General features: G+C 40.6%; 1 protein-coding gene across 1 annotated transcript in view; it reads left to right on the forward strand.

Moving 5' to 3' along the window:
- LOC122791800 (low-density lipoprotein receptor-related protein 2-like) overlaps positions 1-20578 on the forward strand; it is a 1119352-nt gene that overhangs the window by 113724 nt on the left and 985050 nt on the right. The window contains exon 3 of the mRNA XM_044059752.1: positions 1112-1234. Coding sequence (XP_043915687.1) covers positions 1112-1234 — 123 coding nt within the window. The remainder of the gene's footprint in view (positions 1-1111; positions 1235-20578) is intronic.

The following is a 20578-nucleotide window of genomic DNA, read 5'->3' on the forward strand; positions in this document are numbered from 1 at the left end:
ACTGAAATACTTGTCATGGAAGACTGCTTTTTGTTGGCCATTACTTCTGCAAGAAGGGTTTCTGAGTTACAGGCCCTTATGGCGGTTGAGCCTTTTGATTTTTCATAAGGATAGGGTTCATTTACGACTAATCCTTCCTTTATGCCTAAAGTGGTTTCTAGTGTGGCTTTAAACCAAACTATTCATTTGTTATGCAGATCCCCAAAATAAAGGGGAAAAGATTTTGCACACTTTAGATGATTTGAGCAGGACTAAGGATTTTAGGCAGTCTCAGCAGTTGTTTGTTTCTTTTGCTTTGAGTTCTCAGGGCAAGCCTGTATCAAAACAAACTATTTCTAGGTGGATTGGGTTTTGCATCGCATTTTGTTATTCCCATCATGGCAAGGAGATTCCAGCTGGGATTAGGCCTCATTCCACTGGAGTGGCAACTAAGGATATTTTGGAGGCAGCTACTTGGAGTTCAGTGCATACTTTCTCTAAGCATTACCACCTTCCTCTCTACTCTAAGTCTAGGGCTGGTTTTGCCACAGCTATTTTGCAAGGCATGTTATCAGCTCCTGCTTCCTTATGATTTGCCAGCCTCCCTTACCTCTGCTTTGGGATTCTACCCAATAGTTAGGACTGCAGCAATGTGGAATGAAGAACATAGTACAGTTTTGTACCTACCATAAATGTAGATGTTCGAGGATCCACCCCTCTGTGTTTAGGGGTGGTTGTGTAGGTGAGGTTATATTTTGCTATTTTTGTATATTTTGTATATATATATATATATATATTTTGATGCAGATATGTTGGGAGTTTTTGGTTTTGGCCTTATCTTTTCAGGGTCTTCTGACATCTGGGGCAAGAAAAGACTGAGGATACGGACTACCCAATAGTTAGGACTGCAGCAATGTGGATCCTCGAACATCTACATTTATGGTAGGTACAAAACTGTACTTTCTCTAATCCATTTGAGTTTATAAACAATGTAGAACCAGTATGAGATTTAGTTTTGGATGTGGTACAACCATATTGATTTTAAGTAAACATAAAGCTATTTCTATGAAACTATTCTGTTACCATTCAGATGCCATAATTGCTGCTCGTATGAAATCTGATTATTTTTCAGACGGAACATGTTACGATGGTCACACAAAGAAATGGCTGTGTAACGATGGGAAGTGTATTCCCAGTTCCTGGCATTGTGATGGTCATAAGGACTGCATGGATGGATCTGACGAATGGGAATGTGGTAAGTTTTGTTTGCAAATTTACCTTCATATGTAGCTTTCATCTCAGATTGCTGCACCTGTATAATCTGAACTCTGAGCATTACGATGCACTGGGCCAAGTCGGTCTACTTACAAGCCTTTTGGAAGACCAGGATGCTTTCCTTGTATTGACTAAGGTTTTGGTTTGTTTTTGTATTTGCATGTCCATGCTCCCTCAAACTCAAACATTTGAAGAAATTTAATACAAGAATGAACCCAATTCCAAAGTCTGGTTACTATTGGTTTATGAAACTGGTACTACAATCTTGGGTGGAAGTACTCTTGGCACTCACAATGTACTCAAATGCCTCCTGCAGGTTTAGGATAGTGTACTGGTAGCATATTTAAGTATTACCGGGGTGGTCTTCGTCTTCTACACCGCCCTCATTTCTACATGCAAAGCCAGATGTTTTCACTCTAAACCCTAACACCGTAGCAATTTCAGTGATTAATTCTGCTTATGTATTTTTGACTGGTTTTCTTGCATCTGCTTTTCAGTTGGTATTTTCCTATGTAATCTGAACTTCACCATCCTCTAATGCTTTGTGGTTCATACTTCTCTGCTACTTCTGTATTGGTGTTTGCACAATCCCCAATGCAATAGATATTGTAGATGCTTACCAATGCAGGTTCTTTAAAAGGGAAGATCTGTACTGACAGCCTCACTATTGCTGGTTTTGCCTGTGGTATGGTAAATTTTGATCTGGCAATCATTCAACTTGCACACATGTATAAAGTGCTGTGATTTGGACTATAATCCTTTCATTATCAAATGAATATCTGGCATTCAGATGTCGATGTGGTGGTTTGAAAGGGCATACTTCCTCAGCAATGAAAATTGAGGTACTGTCATTCCTACACTCCAGTGTGTTATATTCAATACCATTGAACAGGTCTGTTTAGATTGTTAAACTGATTTTGCTATAATTTTGTGGAATTAATACGTGGGCATCAAATGGAGGCCTTTTCAGTAATGGCAAATGTAAGGTCCTTCACTTTGGTACAACAGAATGCAGTCTTACAAGATTTGTATTTTGGATGAGGTTTCCCAGTACAACGATTTAGGTACTGTAATTTATATTTACCTTTAACAGTACCTACGTTTAGGTATAATTTGCTTGTGGGTATTCTTGCAAAGATATCTTAAAGTAGAAACTGATGTGAGTAATTTTATATATAGGATACAAGACCGTGGAATAAAATTTCTGTATTTAAAGGGTTTCTCAAGAAGTGAGTTCATAGAAACTTAATGAAATTTATAGTTTATAGATATAAAGGCTATCAAAATAAATGATGTGAAAATTGGATAAAATGATTCCTAAAGGGCATTTGGGCACATTCAACTCTGAACTCTATTCATAGTTGCAGGATATGCCTAGGTGTTCAAGGCAAATTGTTTGGTCTTTCATTCAGTTTTTACCCATTTCATGGAATGGTTTATCAATTTCTGTACTATCCTCAATCTCTATCGAATTTCTGACTTATGGGTTGTCAGAGGCTTTCAAACCTTTTTATGGAGCCTGTTGAAGGCCTTGAGGCCAGAACACAGTTAAACTTAAGAAATGCAAACCTATACGTAGAATGCATCAGTATCTCCAAAGTGGACTGAGGGGAGATATAATCTTGGTATGCACTGTATATCCTTTGATAAGCATGAAGCACTTTGCCAACTAAGTGCTGTTTAGGGCCACTCTGTTACAGCAAGTCTGTAAGAGCAGGAAGTGCAAATTAATAGCTGACATTCCTGGGCTTCAGTGGCAAAAAGACATCAAATGAGCACAAACAGGCTAGTTTCTATACCTAAATGCTGCATAGACATGACTGTCGACAGCATGATTCTGTATTGTATAGAATAATTGTAAGGTTATAGAAGGTAACAAGTGATTTTTCTCATTTTGGGGTGGGATACCTTATTTAAGAATGGTAGTATCAACACTTGTGCCTTAAATCTAAATCCAATGGTACTTCTAAATGCAACAGTAGTGCCATACCTAATTTTGAGTTGTGCATCTTGTACTATTGGTATTCCAGATATTTTCTTGTAGTACAACAAATTGTTTATATAGCCTTGTGCTCCGCTTGTCCTGCATTTTATGTAGGCATGATCCTTGCCAAAAGAATTAAGGAGCATTATGCATTAGGAACGAGGGATGAAAACAATGCTCTAGGCATTCAGTATGCTTGTAGGAAATTACTATTCTAGATAATGTTAAACAAGACTTGAGAGGTGGTCACCTTAAAGTGAGAACAGTGGCAAATTAAGCTTGTAGTATATAGTCCCTCAGGTTTAAATGGTCAATAATTGTTGCTGTATAGGAAATTGACTAGGGTATAAAACATATTTTATATAGTGACCAAGTACGGTGTTGCATAAAGTTTAATTTGTTCATTGGCCAAGTACCTTGTTTAATTTAATTGGTTGCAGTGATTTCAGTGGATAGTTCACAGTATTTATATGGGAAGATTTGTGTGATGCATTTCTTTCTGAAGTCTTTTTGAAGGAAGCATAGATTAAAACACTGCTAAAGTCATTCTCCAATTTGTTCTTTTGGGCTGCCAGTGTTTGTTATAATTTTGTAACTATTCTCCCCAGCAAAATTAGCTTCATTTCTCATGTCCCATGGTAGTTCATTTAATTCTTGAAGCTTGATTCATATCTTGAATTTAACAAGTAACCAGGAAGCAAATACAACTGTCTTGGAGCACTTCATTCTACCAGTCAGAAGTGCTTTAATACTACCAGCAGTCTTGCTTGTACTGAATGATCTGTGACATCAGTATTGTGAATCCTAAACCCACTATGCATGTTGTGTAAGCTGTTAAACATTTCTCTTTCGCCTTTTCCCGGTTAGGGGTCACCACAGCAGAACTCCGGTCCACTAATGTTTGGCAGTTGATTTTTATGTACTGGCTTGCCAGGCCTGACTCACAACCTTCAACGAAGGTACGCCTATTCACGCATGTCTCCACACAGGACGCTCTAGCGGAGAATCATACCAGACAGCATCTTATTGTGAGGCGTCAACGCTACCGCAGCAAAAAACTGTTAAACATACTGAGCATTTAAAATTTCCTATTGGAGTGCACACCCATTTGGTAACCAAGTCCACTGAACACTCCCTTTTCAGTCTGAGCAGTATCTGATTAAGTGAAGGCCACAAAGTAGGCAATGGCTTGAGGAAATAGTGCCCCATACCAGAAGCACTACAGCTCAACCTTAACCCTCCAACTTCTGGATTAATTGCCGATGCCCTTGCCTTTCGCATTGCATTTGTTTTGATCTGTCCTTAATTTTACAGCAATGCTGATTTTAAACTACAACTACTGTCTTACTTCCTTGTCTGATGCATCACATTTGGTTTAGCAGGTCGACATGCATTTTTCCAGTTTCCTGCAAGATGCTTAATTAACTATTCTCCCTTGGTCTTTCCTTTATCCCTTCAAGATTTGAGATGACATTAATAACCATGCCGGAAAGAGTATGAATGGAAAGCCTTTTACAACGTAATTTTATCTAGCCTTCTGTAACTTCAGAATTTTGAAAATCCATACAGGCATGTATGTAAAGTGGATTTCAACACAAATTCTTTACAAATTGTGGCATAAGCATGAAAATGTATAGTCTTCCTGATTCCCATGTGTTTTCCAAATACCCAGTTATCGGATTAAGTTGCTAGTTAGCCAGGAATCTAACTGTGAATCTTCAGATTTTACTTGACATGAATCAAGTTTATAGTGAAATTTTAAATATTTCAGCCTAATCACACAGCCTGGTTTACTTGTTAATAGCTAATAAGTACTCAGTACTTTCTAGTTATTACTGACTTGTATGTATGAAACATTTGTGACTTTCCTAGCCTTTGCTCAAGATGTCTATAAAGAATTTACTAGATTTTTTTTGGATGTAGTTGCCTTTCACGTGGCTCTGGAGACCTGCCTCTTTCAATTAGCATAGTTTGCAAACTCTTTTGTACTTGGGTATTTATATTTGCGTAATTTTCTCCCCTTGGCAAAAAGTCTTGTATCTGATCTGAGACACTCTGCATAGTCCTAATTGTCTTCAGGGTGTTTCATCAAGAATGTTTCACTGAAATTGGTGCCCACCATATAACTAAGTGTACACACCTGTATGTCAGGTTTTTGTGATGAGACCGCAATAAATCATTTCAAAACTGCTTCCACCTTTAATGTGACAACCTGTACAATTTGGTTGAAAAACAACCAAATCTGTTGGAGGAAAAATATAATGCGTAGAATAAGCTGGTTGTGTAACGCCCTTTAATACTTTGAAGCATCTTCTGATTTTAATAGCATTCAGTTGTCTGGTGCACACCTGCCATCAATTAGACTTTATCCCAAATAGTTTACCTTTCCTAGTAGGATTTTCCTGACATTTACGCAGTTGCATGCTACAGCAAGCCATGGTTTAGAGAGCTTACAAAGCATCCAAGGGATCTCCTTGTTAAAGTATCAGTAGGGTACAAAAAAAATTTCCACAGCACTGGATATACCATGGAACACAATGAAGACAAGTCATCAAAATGTGGAGAGAATATGGGACAACAGTGATTATGCAAAGAACTGGATGTCCCTCAAAAATTGATGGAAAAGACCTGACGAAAACTGGTCAGGGAGGCTGCCAAGAGACCTACAGAAACATTGAAGGAGCTGCAGGAATTTCTGGCAAGTACTGGTTGTGTACTACATGTGACAGTCTCCTGTATTCTCCATATAACTGGACTATGGGGTAGGCTTGCAAGATGGAAGCCTTTTCTAATGCAAACATCTTGGCCTGTTTAAAACTTGCAAAACAATACAAGTCTCCCAAAAGCATGTAGGAAAATGTGTTGGGGTCTGAGGCCAAGGTTGAACTTTTTGGCCACAATTCCAAAAGGTACGTTTGGTGCAAAAACACTTCATGACCAAAAGAGCACCCATCCCCATGGTGAAGCATGCTGGTGGCAGTATCATACATTGGGGTTGCTTTTCAGCTGGAACTGGGGATTTAGTCAAGGTAGAGGGAATTGTGAACAGTTCCAAATACCAGTCACTTTGGCCCAAAGCCTTCAGGCATCTGCTAGAAAGCTGAAGATTTAAGAGGAATTTCACCTTTCAATGCAGTGACCTCAAGCATACATCTAAATCCATAAAATGGCTTCACCAGAAGAAAATTTAGTTTTGGAATGGCCCAGCCAGAGCCCAGACCTAAATCCAATAAAAAAATCTGTGGGGTAATGTGAAGAGGGCTGTGCATGAGATGCCCTTGCAATCTGACAGATTTGGAGTGCTTTTGCAAGGAAGTGGGCAAATGTTTAAAGATGTGCCGGCCTGAAACTCCTACCCAAGAAGACAATGCTGTAATTAAATCAAAAGGTGCTTCAAAGTACTTAAGGGTGTGCACACTTGTGCAACTAGCTTATTGCATGGTTTTATTTATATTTTTCCCCTAACAGATTTGTTATTGAATTGTACAGGTTATAGGTCACATTAAAGGTGGGGAAAGTTTGCCATGTTTTACCTCACAAAAACCTTGCATTTTAACAGGGGTGTATACAGTTATATCCATTGTAGTAAGTTTTGCAAACTATCAATTGTGCTTAAGAATTATGCCCCTCTAAATTACAATATGCTTAGTTTTCAGTAACTTTATTTTTACATCCATTGGCCACTTGCACATCTTTTTGTATTTTCCCCCAAAATTTTTAGTATTTAGGTTTGCTTGAAATTTGTAATTTTGTAAATATCTTAATGTACCTAAAACCTTTAGAGAATTTTAACAGTACTCTCTGCATGCATTCTTGCAATTAGTGTGGCTCAAATTTCATTAAAGGACACTAACCTGTACAAACTGTTCATTTATAAAGCTTTCAGAATTCAAAAAAAGCTCAGCCCCCAAAAAATTTGCATAAATATTGGGTTCTCTCTCAACAGGTGGGAATGAAGTGCACCAAACAACCCGCAAAAGTCCTGTAGGTCTATGTACATGTGAGGATCTTGTATCTATTGTGCACAAATCTACAAGTTCCTTTTAAAATTGCACATGATGTATCTAACTTGCGTTTAGATGTTGCTATGTAATGCTCCATATTTGAATCCAAAATTTACAAGCACGTCTCAAAGCTAACAATATTGACTTATTAGAGTACACTGCATGTGAAAACAAATTTTGGTACTGATAATTTGTCATTTTTCATTTAACATGTAAAAGTGGGGAGAAATCAAGCCTGCCATTCTGCAGTGTCTTAATATTTTAAGATGCTGCATGCATTATTTCTGAATACTTATCAAGTACTGAAACCATTAGATTATCGCATTAGAATTTATAATTTAGTACATAGTACATTTGGAAGTGATTAAAATAGAACTTGTGGGGGGGGGGGCATTGTATGTTTTGAGGGAGTGATTTTAATAAAATTTCTCTGAGCATGCAACGAGTAATGGCTGGTGTAGTAGAATGCAATATCTGCATTAGTTGCTGGAGAAGTCCACAAAGGAAACGTGAATTGGATTTTTATCAGTCTTCCTCTAACAGTATAAATGTCTGTCGGGACTGTTTGCAACATGCAAGCTGGAAGAAAGTGGAATGCATTTTTGTGCAGAAAGTTAGCGTAGTTCATTTTTGTACTTTAATGTTGACTGTACTCTAGCAATCATAAGACACATCCTTCCTTGGGCAACTTGGAGCAACCATGGCCATGTGATGGACTCTCGTATGATGCTTTAACATTTGCCATGAGCTGGTATACATGCAGTAAAACGTTGAACTACACAAGTCGGACTTTGAAAGCTTCTTGCCATAACAGTTGTATAGACAGGACTTTGCCATTACATGAGTTTAAGAGATACCTGATCCTGAGGATTGATTCATTCTTTGTGCATGCCTGCCAAGCATAACAGGTACTACACTGAATCCAGACTAAACTAAAAGCTTCCATTAATGCCCAAGCCTGAAACATTAGCTTTTGATCTCTAGGGAAACTTGGGTTACTGCTGACATGCAATTAAGTAAAATGTGCAATGTGCTTGCTGTCGATTAATTTGAAGATCTAACCCAAGGCAGCACTGAATTTTATGGTATTACTGTTCCCATTAAACTGTCACAACCCAATGTCTGCCTCCAGCCTCTTTAAACACCTTTTGTTTAATTTGATATGGGCACCTTTACATTTTTATACAAGTATCACTTAAGTTAGAATTTAACATTTTTTCACATGTATTGCTATATATCATATAACCTAAGCTACACAAATTCAATTCCTACCCATTTTTAAATGAAACATTAATCCATCACTTGAGACCTAAGCAATCTGACATTCTTCAGATTCTAAAAATCCTGTCCAGTCTTAAAAACTGGATCCATATTTCTTACTTGCCACCGCCTTTCTCATTTGCTGTACTGAACCATAAATTTTACATTTGAACAGTCTAGATTTTAGTTGCTCGCCAGTGTTTAACAGCCCGACAGTAACATTCATTGACTGACATAAGATTATATCACTATATTTTCCAGAATAAAATAACTGCAAATGAGATTATGCAATTGGACTCGACGTGGCAGAATGCAAATACTGAAGTAAATGAGCAGTGGCCAGATTGGATGTTATGTTTTATAGAACATTTTCAAACTGTGCACACTAAACTGTAATGGTCGTCTATCTAGTGCCTGCAAAGGTGGTTATATGGGAATGTTTTCATAATTATGAAACTTAAGTTAGGACAAAAGAGGCAGTCAGTTTTTGCTTCTAGGTAAGCAATGTTTATGTAGCAGTTTATAGCGAGATGGAGCTCTATAGCTGAATCTGCTGCACAACATTTTTCAGAACAGACATGTATTCTGTGGTCTAGTTTGCTTGGAAATGCCTGAATTTCTAATCAAACTTGTTTGACACTACCAGACTTTTTTGCAGAATCTCAATTTTTCTCAATTTTGGTATGTTACTCATTTTCTGGTAAATCGCTAAAATTGAGGGTCAGTCTGAAAATTAGTTTCAGAAAATCCAAGTTAATGTTAACATGTTTCAAATTTATAAGTTTATAAGATGAATATTTAAAAATTTGCCCTAGTTTTGGCCCTTTGTCCGGATTTCTTATGGAGGTTGAGGTATGTCTGACACTTTATGCATGTTTTAGTATTTCTGTGCATGGTAAATTCTGTCCATGTTTAAATCTAGCAGGCCTTGGATCACTTTCTGGACTGAGCATCTTTGTTTCCTAACCTTCTTTCGGCTTTTCCTGGTTAGGGGTCGCCACAGTGGAACTCTGTCTGCTAATGATTGGCAGTGGATTTTTACAGTGCAGTCACCAGCCTGATGCCCAACCTTCAAAGAAGACGCACCCATTCATGCACCAACCTACCTGCATGTTTTTAGATGTAATGGGACTGTGGGAGGACATGCGGATTCCACACAAGGTGCTCCAGCTGAGAATCTAGCGGGAGAACCTCTTGCTATGAGGCAACAACGCTAACCACTGCACCACCACAGCACGGTTTCCTACAAGTCTTTAAAGTTCCAGAACCTAGTCCTGTGACATCCTCTCCAAATGCATCCTACTCCATCTGTGGCCCTGTTGACCAATCATAATGCAGCATTACTTGTCAGCTGTCAGAATATCCTGCTTCTTCCTGTACAGCTTCAACTGGACATCGGTGCAAGTCTGAGGCTACATAATCGCCCTGTTGCATCCTGCTCTGTTCACCCACTGTTCCATCCTGCAACATTGTCAGTTGGGAGTTTCCACACTACACAGGTGGTGTAGCACTTCAACCTCTAGTTTAATTTCTACCTAGCTAATCTTCAGCCCTCTAGTGATCTTTTTTTGTGTTGTGACATTTATAATATCTGGGTGTCTGTACTTCACACTGTAAACATGCAGCTCCAAAGAGGTTTTTGGCTTTCTATCCATAAATATTGCACCATCAGTTCGTCTAATCTTTCAAAAGCCCCCGTTTTAACTATGGCTTCCAGGCAAAACAAGTGTTCAGATGTTCTCTGTTGCATCAAGATCTTTAATACTTGTGCAAGAAACTATAGATTTCTTTCCTCTAATCTTGCTCATGATAAATTTCCTTTGTCTGGATTGCTTGTGAAATAGTAATTTCTTTAATGTAAATAGAACTTGAAAGGCTTGAGCCACCAGTTCAGAAATGGAACAGCTGGTGCTATAGCTGTGCAAACATAAGTGACTAGGCCTGCATTCCGTCTGAAGGCCAGGAACCTGGTGTCTTCAAGAAATGTAGTGCATCATTGTAATTCTGCAGTCTCAACAGATGCTGATTAAGTTCACTAAAATGAGCTTTTGCAAGTGTAATGTCTGCTGCAGTGTTGCATATTTTGAACCCAGATCACGCAACAGGCACTTTTTCTAGGAGAAGCAAGCATGCTCTGCTGCAGCAGACCATGTTGAAATGTCTAGTACAAGCCATATAACCTGAAGGTTTTATTTTGCATTGGTGTACTGTAGACACCTTTCCTTCAGAGTAAAAGTAAAAAAAAAATGCAAAGATGGATATAAAACAGCATGCTTATGTTAACATCTTTCCTTAAGAACTGCAGATCTAAAAATCCAAAAAGGTGATGCTCAGGATCACATCCCCTAGATCTGTGGCCCAGTTATCAACTGATGGACTATGTAGTACTAGGATCATGCAACAGCTGGGCTGGATCAGGCTGGAGCTCGTTTTGGTGATTTTTCAGTATTTAAATGTTTAGAGGGGGAAGGACCAGGTCTGCTAGGTTTCAGCTTGACTAGTGGTTGGTGGGAGTTTTCACTTTGCAGTAAGGCTTGGTCCTTTTCTTTGTATACAAGAGGATTGTGTTCACCCATAAAAACTGGAAGACTGGACTGGAAGACTGGACTGGAAGACTGGACTGGAAGACTGGACTGGAAGACTGGACTGCCCCACAATGAAGCTAGAATTTTTAAGACTGTTACAGATGGCCATCTGTCCCGTGGTAGTGGTGCTGCGGTAGCATTGTCGCCTCACAGCAAGACGTTGTCCCGTTCAATTCTCAGCTAGAGCGTCTGTGTGGAGACATGAATGAGTGTGCCTTCGATGAAGGTTGTGCATCAGGGCTGGTAACTCTGCACATAAAAACTACCAAACTGTGGACAGGAGTTGCTGTGGTGACCCCTAACTGGGATCAGCTGAAAGACAACAGATGGCCATCTCTAATTTCAGCTGTTCTAACCATGACAAAAGGTGTACAGCCCACATAAGTGACTCATCTCCATGCATAGCTTGTGTATATTGCTTCTTGGACACTCGTGCAAGGCAATTTGAAATGTTTGGCAGTAGGAATGGTGGATTGTGGTGAAGTCAGCTAGGACTGCAAATGTTCTTTCAGTGAATACATTTGTGCAATTTTTCCTTAGTTTTTTAGATTTTAATATTGGCCAGGTCTATGCTGTCCTTTTGTTGGTAAAATACTTTGCCTCTAGTTTCTATAGTTAATTTGAAAAGGTTATTGGGTGAAATTGGGAATTGTAATATTGCATGTGTAGCTGGCTGGGTGCAGTTCTCTAGTTTCTATAGTTAATTTGAAAAGGTTATTGGGTGAAATTGGGAATTGTAATATTGCATGTGTAGCTGGCTGGGTGCAGTTCTCGTTCTGCACATGTCTCAAGCGCTCTATTTTCAAATTGACACTCATAAAATGGTAAAAGATTGAGATTAATGTAAAACATGTACCTCTGCTGTACAGCTTTTGCCTCAATTTGGTCTGTTCATAATTGTGGCTTTCTGGCAAATTACTGGCAAATTATTAGACAAGTTGGAAAATGAGACTTAAGTTTCATGCTTCATACCTTCGAAACAATCATGCTAATGCACAGCTTGTCATTCTAGTCTCAAAGACTAAAAGCAATATTTAAAAATTGTCCCTATTTTAGGCCTTTCTCTCATTGCTTAATCCAGACTTCTTGCTCTGAGGTTGAGAGATGTGATGTAAAGACTTGAACTCTGCAACTACTACAGAAGATGTATTTTATTGGCTAGGTATTCATACCCTGAACTGCTTGAGTGTTGGGCTTTAAGGCACTAGTATTAGGTTATATCAGTCTGTTGGATTTTGTGGCTTGATTTCTTGCATTAACTGGCATCTAACAATCCTATTTTCCAACTGATATTTGAACTGAAGCTTGTAGCAGAAACTAAAATGCTTCAGTGGCATGGAATATCTTGTGGTCTTTGCCATGTATAAAGTGTATTCTGGTGGGGGAAATACAGTAGTACAGCACAATATGCACCACAATGAACACGTAATATTCCCTTAAGATGTGAGTAATTCCTCTGCCAAGAAGCTTTTAAGATATTAAATTCAAAATTATGTAAGAAGGCTAGCAGAGTAGGAAACATAAGCAGGTGAAAAATTCTGCCTTATTTGGCTTGCCTTCTTCCATAAGAAGCCACAGATGCAGTTAAGTACCCGGGAGCTTGTTTAGTTTTTGCTGCACTTCTGCCTCTTTCCGAAATATGTAATACAGGGCTGTGTAATTCTCCAAGATTTGGAAAGGTTGATTGTATGCAGACAGTTCCTTGTAACTGTTCAGACTGGGTTTGTGTGCAACTTTGTTTTAACTGCTTTGCTTGACCTGTGGTGACACTGAGCATCCACATTTAAATGGCCATGGTGGTACTAAAAGTATAAACTAATAGTTGGGAGTTTCCTGTCTGGGATTGTCTATTGTCTTGAGGCAGGGCATAAGGCCCCAGTGTTAAACTGCCATATTTCCATGGAAATGGATGTTCAAATTTGTGTGCAAGTGAGCACTGGAATACAATGAGCCTAGTGTGATGAGAAGGGGTTTTGGAGATGGAGCCTGTCAAACTTCTCGTGGTGTTTAATGAAGCCAACTGCTGGATGTGAGAGAGGAAGGCTTGTACCCAGGGCAGCAGTGCAGATTTTGTGCATGCCATGGAGACTATGCTGTACTGAGTTTAGTGATTCCCATGTGCTTTTATTGATACTTATTACTAGTGCTGTGACTTGGTCATGCCTCCCACTGAATGTCAGGTTTATGGCCTACCACTCTGACCACTTTAGTGGATCCAGGAGCCATAGCCTTTCAGTGTAGTATGTCATACTCCATGACTGGAGTCCCATTGGTGGCAGCTTCAGTACACGTTAACATTCCAGAGGGTTTAGAGTAGGTGCATCTTATGGCAATTAAAGTTAACGTAATGGATAGTCTTGCATAGGCATCTGTATTTCCAACCTGTAAACTAGCAGAACATACTCAACTTGTCCTGAATAACAATGGGTGTATTCTCACTAATGGTACACCCTGTATATTGTTAGTAACATCTAAGTGGGGTGCTTAAGAGCTCAGTAGGTGGGGTAACTACTCTTATGACAGATGTTTTGAATCCTGAGGATATTCCTACATTGAAAAGCCTCGTGTCAATCCCCACCTGTATAGTACAATGCTGGCTTTGTAGAAGTTGAACAGACCATTGGCAGGGTAATTTAGAAACAAGTTTAACTGGTTGTGTTTCTAGAGGCTCTGAGGCAACTAGCTTCCTGTCATCACTGAAGGGTCATGGGAGAGTGTAGGTTGTCAGTGAAGTAACAGTGCAGTTCAGATCCTATAATGACGCTCATTTCAACACTTCATCTTAATGTTCTGATGGATACTGATTGAGTTGTGGACTTGCTATGCATCTTGGAGGCCCCCCACACAGGGGAGTTCTCTGGACATGCCTTTCTGTAAAGCTATCCTTTTAAGAACAGTGGGGAGCTTGACTAAAGTCAGTGAATTTCTCCCAGTGCTAAATGAGTGACACTTAACCCTCAAAGATGTTTGAAGTGCTTTCAACTCTGTTCAGATTTGAGCAAGGTGTAAAGGCTGGATAGTGACCTAGAAGTGCAATGGTGCTTGAATGAAGTAGATTGCCTTTTGGACTGCACCAGAAGACTAAATCACTAATGTAAAAAGCTTCATTGGGATTCCTGCAAGTAAAGGGGTGGTTACTAATGGAAGAAATACAATGGTGAACATGGTGGGACTTGGTCAGTTTGGCAGCTTTGTTGCTTCTCTAAGGAAATTGACAGTTCACAATTTCCAATATTTATTTTGTAGCACAAGTTATCCATTGGAATAGAGCATTACTTGCAAACAGGCTTTGCAAAAAGCTTGATTGTAATGAAGCATTTTCCAATATTGGTTGCACAGGTAGTTTGGCAACATCACGTACCCCATGTTTGAGCAATGGGGTGACAGGAGTGAGCCATGTGGAAAGTAGGGAAAATGCTGATTCAGTGGCAGTTTTCCATTCCTGGAACAAGATGCCTTTGAAAAATTTTTAAGTGCATGGATTATAGCAATAGTTTGTGCGCTAGAAAGGCTTTAAGTACATTATTGAAAAGGTAACTCTGGGCATGGGTGTTGGGTAAGAATTTCTACTGTTGCCAGAGCAGTCAACAGTACTAAGGGTAGGGTCTAGGATTAATATTGCTGGTTTAGACAACACAATTGGTTTGTCATGAAAATTGCTTTTGAAGCGGCAGTCTCCAAAAAAAATTTGGCTAACCATGACCTAAACATTCCAAGCAATGCAAAAATGAAGCACATTGACCATGAGTACTGCAAAACACATGTTGGAATAATAAACAGTTATTTGATCACATTACAAAATGTGAAGTATTGGTTACCATTAATTGAATTGCAGTAAGGTTTTGTAATACACCTGTTTGCAGCTACATGCTTGAGCACTTGTGGCCTTCATTGCAACTGCTTAATACTACCACATTGCTCATATGGCTGAGTTTAGATGAATTCTTAAAGCTATTGGTATGGCGAAGTATTAACCATACTCAAATTTTCTAACTAGCGTAACTACCTCTAAAAGTAAGCAAAGAAGCATATTCATAATAGAATATGGAAGTTATTGGTTCTATGGACTCCTAGTATTAAATATGGTAACAGTATGAAACTGCAAATGGAATCATGACTACATAACTTAGATCTTTCAGTGTACATGTAAGGTGCATGTGATGGAAGGACCAGGACATTTGACTGGAAGATAATCACATTGGTCACTGCTGCACTAGCTTAAGCAACTGCGGTTCTATCCTGCCCAGGATGGATATAAATTAATAGATTCCAGAGATTCAAGGTGCCTTCCAGTCACCCAAAATATTATAAAGGAACTTGAGCTGACAGCTTTAGGCATGTAGCCATGCAGTTTTACTGCTGCCAGTATACTCCTGAGGCTTTAGTGGGTCATTTGGCTTATACTTATCCTTTGGGCAGATGTCTTCTCTCCCCCCCCACCTAAAGGGGGACTACTTTCCATGTAATTTTAATACTTCTCTTTCGGCTGTTCCCATTAGGGGTTGCCACAGCAGTTAATCTTTCTATTTCTTCCTGTCCTCTGCATATTGCTCAGTCACACCAACCTCCTGTATGTTCTCATTGTCCATAAACCTCTTTAAGCCTTCCTCTCTTTCACTTACCTGGCAGCTCCATCCTTGGCATCCTTTTTCCCCAATATACCCCTCCCTCAGCACATGTCCAAACCAACTCAAGTCTTGCCTCTTGTCTCCAAACCATCCAACCGGAGCTGACCCTCTAATATACTGATTCTTAATCCTGTCCATTGTCACACCCAGTGCAAATATTAACATCTTTAACTCTGCCACTTCCAGCTCTGACTCCTGCCTTTTTGCCAGTGCCAGTCTCCAACCCATACAACATAGCTGGTCTCTATACCCTCTTATAGACCTTCACTTTCACTCTTACTGGTACCAGTCTGTCACAAATCACTCCTGACACTCTTCACCCATTCCACCCTGCCTGTACTCTCTCCACCTCTTCCACTCTCCATTTCTCTGAACTGTTGATCCCAAGTACTTAAACTCATCAACCTTCGCCAGCTCTACTCCCTGCATCCTCACCATTCCTCTAATCCTCCCTCTCATTCACACATTTTCTGTCTTAGTCCTGCTGACCTTCATTCCTCTCCTCTCTAGAGCATATTTACACTTTTCCAGGGTCTCCTCAACCTGATCCCTACTCTCACTACAGATCACAAGGTCATCTGCAAACATCATAGTCCATGTGGCTTCCTGTCTGATCTCGTCTGTCAACCTGTCCACCATTGCAAATAAGGCTCTGAGCTGATTCTTGATGTAATCCCACCTCCATCTTAAACAGATCAGTCACTCCCACTGCGGACTTCACCACTGTCACTACCCTTGTACATATCCTTTACCACTTGCATACTTCTGCCACTCCTGACTTCCTCATACAATACCACAACTCCTGTCGTCTAGGCACCCTATCATATGCTTTCTCAGTCCACAAAGACCCAATGCAACTTCTGACCTTCCCTATATTTCTCCAACCATCTCAGAGCAAACATGGCATTTGTAGTGCTCTTTCCCAGCATGAAAGCATACTGCTGATCACTAATCACCTCCCTTCTTAACCTAGCTTCCACTACTTTCCCATAACTTCATGCTGTGACTGTTTTATCCCTCTGTAGTTACTACAACTCTACAAATCACCCTTATACTTAAAAATAGGTACCAAACACTTTCTCAACTCAGGCGTCCTCTGACTTTCCAAGATTTAATCTGGTTAACTCCACTGCCATTTTTCCTACACCTTCATGCTTCCACTGGTATGTCATCTGGACCAACAGCCTTTCCAGTCTTCCTTTTCATAGCTGTCCATACTTCCTCCTTGCTAATCTGTTTCACTTCCGATTCACCATCCCCACATCATTCAACATTTTCTCATTTTCCATTCCTCAACCCCTCAAAGTACTCTTTCCATCTGCTCAACACACTCCTTGCTTGAGTACGTTTCCCTCGCCATCCTTTATCACCCTTACCTACTGTACATCTTTCCCAACTCAGTCCCTCTGTCTAGCAAAATGGTACAGATGTTCATCGTGTTTCACTGTTGCAGTCATAACTGTAGGGTTCTCCCCTGCCGGCAGGCAGCCCTCTTGTCGGCCAGAATCCCAAAGTCTGGGTCCGGCATCGGCTGTTCAACCATACTCCCTGACGTCAGAGCGTCAGGAGTATAAAGCTGACAGCCGACGCCATCTTCAGTCTTTCTTGCCATGCGGTGATAGCAGTTGGCAAGTGCCGGTCGGCTGACTCTATATACTTTGGTTCGAAGAATTCTCCACTCGAAGCTAAGTACCCCGTTGGGGAAACTATTTTCTTGCTCCACTCCAATGTAAGAAAAAGTTAATTGTATTTCATGTGGAAAGCAAATACCTCATAAGGATTTTCATTCTTACTGTATTCCTTGCTTAGGCCCTGACCACGACTTAGCTAGTTGTCTCTTGTGCTAGATTCAATCAACGTACAATTAAGCGAAGGTACAATTTTGCTTTTCATTACTTCGGTAGGCGCTTTAACTACAAAATGTAGTCTGATGCGGTCCCGGCTACTGGAGTTCACAAACGTCGCAAGGATAGACAGGCCTCCGAGGTCCAAATCTGATGGTGCACAAGCGGAGCCAGCTTCAGGTTTGGCCGTCAGTGAGGCGCTTTTGCAGCCCCTGTCTGCCATTTCAGAACAGACTGCCAAAACAGACTCTCATGAGAAGCCAACCAGGCCTTTAAATATTTCTGTTGCAGGACCTTCGGATGGGTAGAGCTGCTGTGCCGGTACCGGCTTCCGAAGGGGTTTTCAGGCCTACTCTGCTACTAGTAAAGGCAAAGACTCCTAAATCAAAGACTTCAACACAGGCCTCTTCTGAACCGGCTCCCTTCAACACAGGCCTCTTCTGAACTGGCTCCCAAGTCAAACAGTTACTCAAGATGGAGGATTTACTTACTATGATTTAGGGGTTCACATCCCCCCTCCAGACAAAAGGCTAAGGCAGGATGTTTATTATGATTCCTCTGATCAGGCTTCTGTTTCCTCAGTTTCTTCTGATCAGGAATATTCTTTCCCTCATGAAGATTCTGATGCTGAAGAATCCATTCCTTCAGCTTCTCCCCCTGAGGATTTCTCTTTTGGGGAAACTTTGCATGAAATGAGGGAACATTTCCACTGGGAAGGACAAGAGTATTCGGAATCCAAGGAAAGACTGAGTTTTTCTTCGTCCCAAACTTAGACCCCGGCTATTCCTCCTGTTTTGGATATTGTGGATGCCTTTTCGGAGGCTAACTTAACCCCTGACTCTTTCTCCTGTTCCTGTTAAGCCTGATAGATATTACAGGGTTCCTGATTCCCATCAGTTTTTATACAAGAACCCTGCTGCTGACCCTGAAACTATTTCTCAAGGTCCTAAGGGAGTTAAGGCCGCTTCTGCCAAAAATCCCATTCCTACTGAAAAGGATTCTTGATCCTTAGAAAGGTGGGGCAAAAGTGTACACTTCTGCTACTTTGTCCATTAGGGCTTTAAACTGTCAGTTTCATATGCTTAAATACCAGCAATTTCTCTAGTCTGTCTTGAAACAAAAGCTTACTTCCATTTCTGCCTGTGCAGATAAAGAATTACATGACTTATTGCATGCCACTGAACAGGTTGGGAAGCATGGTTTACACTGGATTTGATGCCTTGGAGGCTTCTTGTAGGGCTGCAGCCTCTGGCAGTCATTAGAAGGCATGCATGGCTAAAGGAACAAAATTTATCTGAACAAGTAAAGGCTAAATTATTGGATGCTCCTGTTCAGCATAATGTTTTGTTTGGATCTAAAGCTGAAGAGGTGATTAAAAAGATGGAGGATAAGGCGAAATCCATGCAAACAGTTAAAGATTTCTTATAAGTACAGCCACCTAGATTTAGCAGGAATTGGCCTTCAAAACATTGGTCCTTTCCCACTTCAGACAGGCCTCAGAGGGGTAGATATAGACGCTCCAGAGGGAGGCCTCAAACACAAGCTGCTTATAGACCAAGACAGGACTGCTTCCACCCCTAGGGGAGGAGAGGACAGGTCACAATCTCAAAGGAAACTCTGACTCCCTCTGTTGGGCTACAGGAACTTCTTGCCTGGAAGCCCCCCTCGGAGGAAAACACTATCAAAATTGAACTCCAATAACCCAAGACAAATGGGTTTTGGATGTGGTTTTAAGAGGTTACAAATTCCATTTTCATACCTTGCCAAGGCCAAGCGGATGGCCAGACCTTCCAAAACATCAATGGACGGAGGCCTTAAACCAGGTGGAAGCTCTTTTGGCTATGAATGCCATAGAGCTGGATCCTCTTTCAGAGATGGGAAAAGGTTTTTACTCTAGGCTCTTTCTAGTCCCAAGGAAGCAAAACTCATGAAGACCCATTCTGGATCTGTCTGTCTTGAACACCTTTCTAGAGATTCCAAAATTCAAGATGCTTTACAGCAGCTACTTCCAATGCTGTCCAAAGATGCATGGATGGTAACTTTGGATTTAAAGGAGGCATATTTACACATTCCCAACAGGCAGGATCGCAGAAGATACCTCTGGTTCAAGGCCGGATCGAGGCACTTTCAATTCTTTGCGCTGCCCTTTGTATTGTCTACTGCGCCCAGGGTCTTCACCAAATGCCTGGCTCCAGTAGTAGCTTACTGCAGACTCAAGGGAATTCAAATTTACTCATCTGGACAACTGTCTAATTCAGGCAGACAGCAAGGATGTCTTACTCCAGCATTTAGAATTTGTACAAAACCTCCAAGTTCCTGGGATTTTCTGTCAAGTCAAATTTGACACCTTCACAACAGAATTTTCCTGGGTGCACTTCTAAACACCACAACCCAGATGGCATTTCTGACATCCGAAAAACAATTACAGCTGGCTTCAACTTTCAAAACCTTGGCAACTCTAACTCGTCTATCTGCAAGGAAATTCCTGCAGGCTTTGGGTTACACAGCCTCCTGCAGCCTTCTTGTACCATATGCGAGACCATACATGAGGAAAATAGTGGTACCTAAAAAGTTTATGGTCTCAGCATTGCCACAGTTGAGACATGCTGATCTCCGTCCTTCCTTGCCTTCAAAAGGAATTTCTTTGGTGGTCCAGGGCATGTGCTCTAAAAGGGAAACCCTTTTGTCTGCCTCCTGCCACTCAGATTCTAACCATGGATGCCTTTTATGCTTGGGGAGCCCATTTTCAGGGCAATTGTCTGCAGGACCTTTGGACAAAGGATCAGAAGCACCTGCATATCAACTTAAAAGAAATGTTAGCCATTCAGGAAGCTCTAGTGGCCTTCAGGAATCTTTTACAACCAGGACAACTAATACGGACAGACAACACCACAGTTATGTGGTACATAAACAAGCAAGGGGGATCTCATTCCTACCCTCTTTGCAGACTAGCCATGGATCTATGGAACACAGCTCTAGCTTGCAATCTGGATCTTCAAGCTCTGTTTCTACCAGGGAA

Source organism: Protopterus annectens, chromosome 17.part0 (assembly GCF_019279795.1).
Source record: "Protopterus annectens isolate FY-2018-M chromosome 17.part0, PAN1.0, whole genome shotgun sequence".
NCBI lineage: Eukaryota > Metazoa > Chordata > Ceratodontiformes > Protopteridae > Protopterus > Protopterus annectens.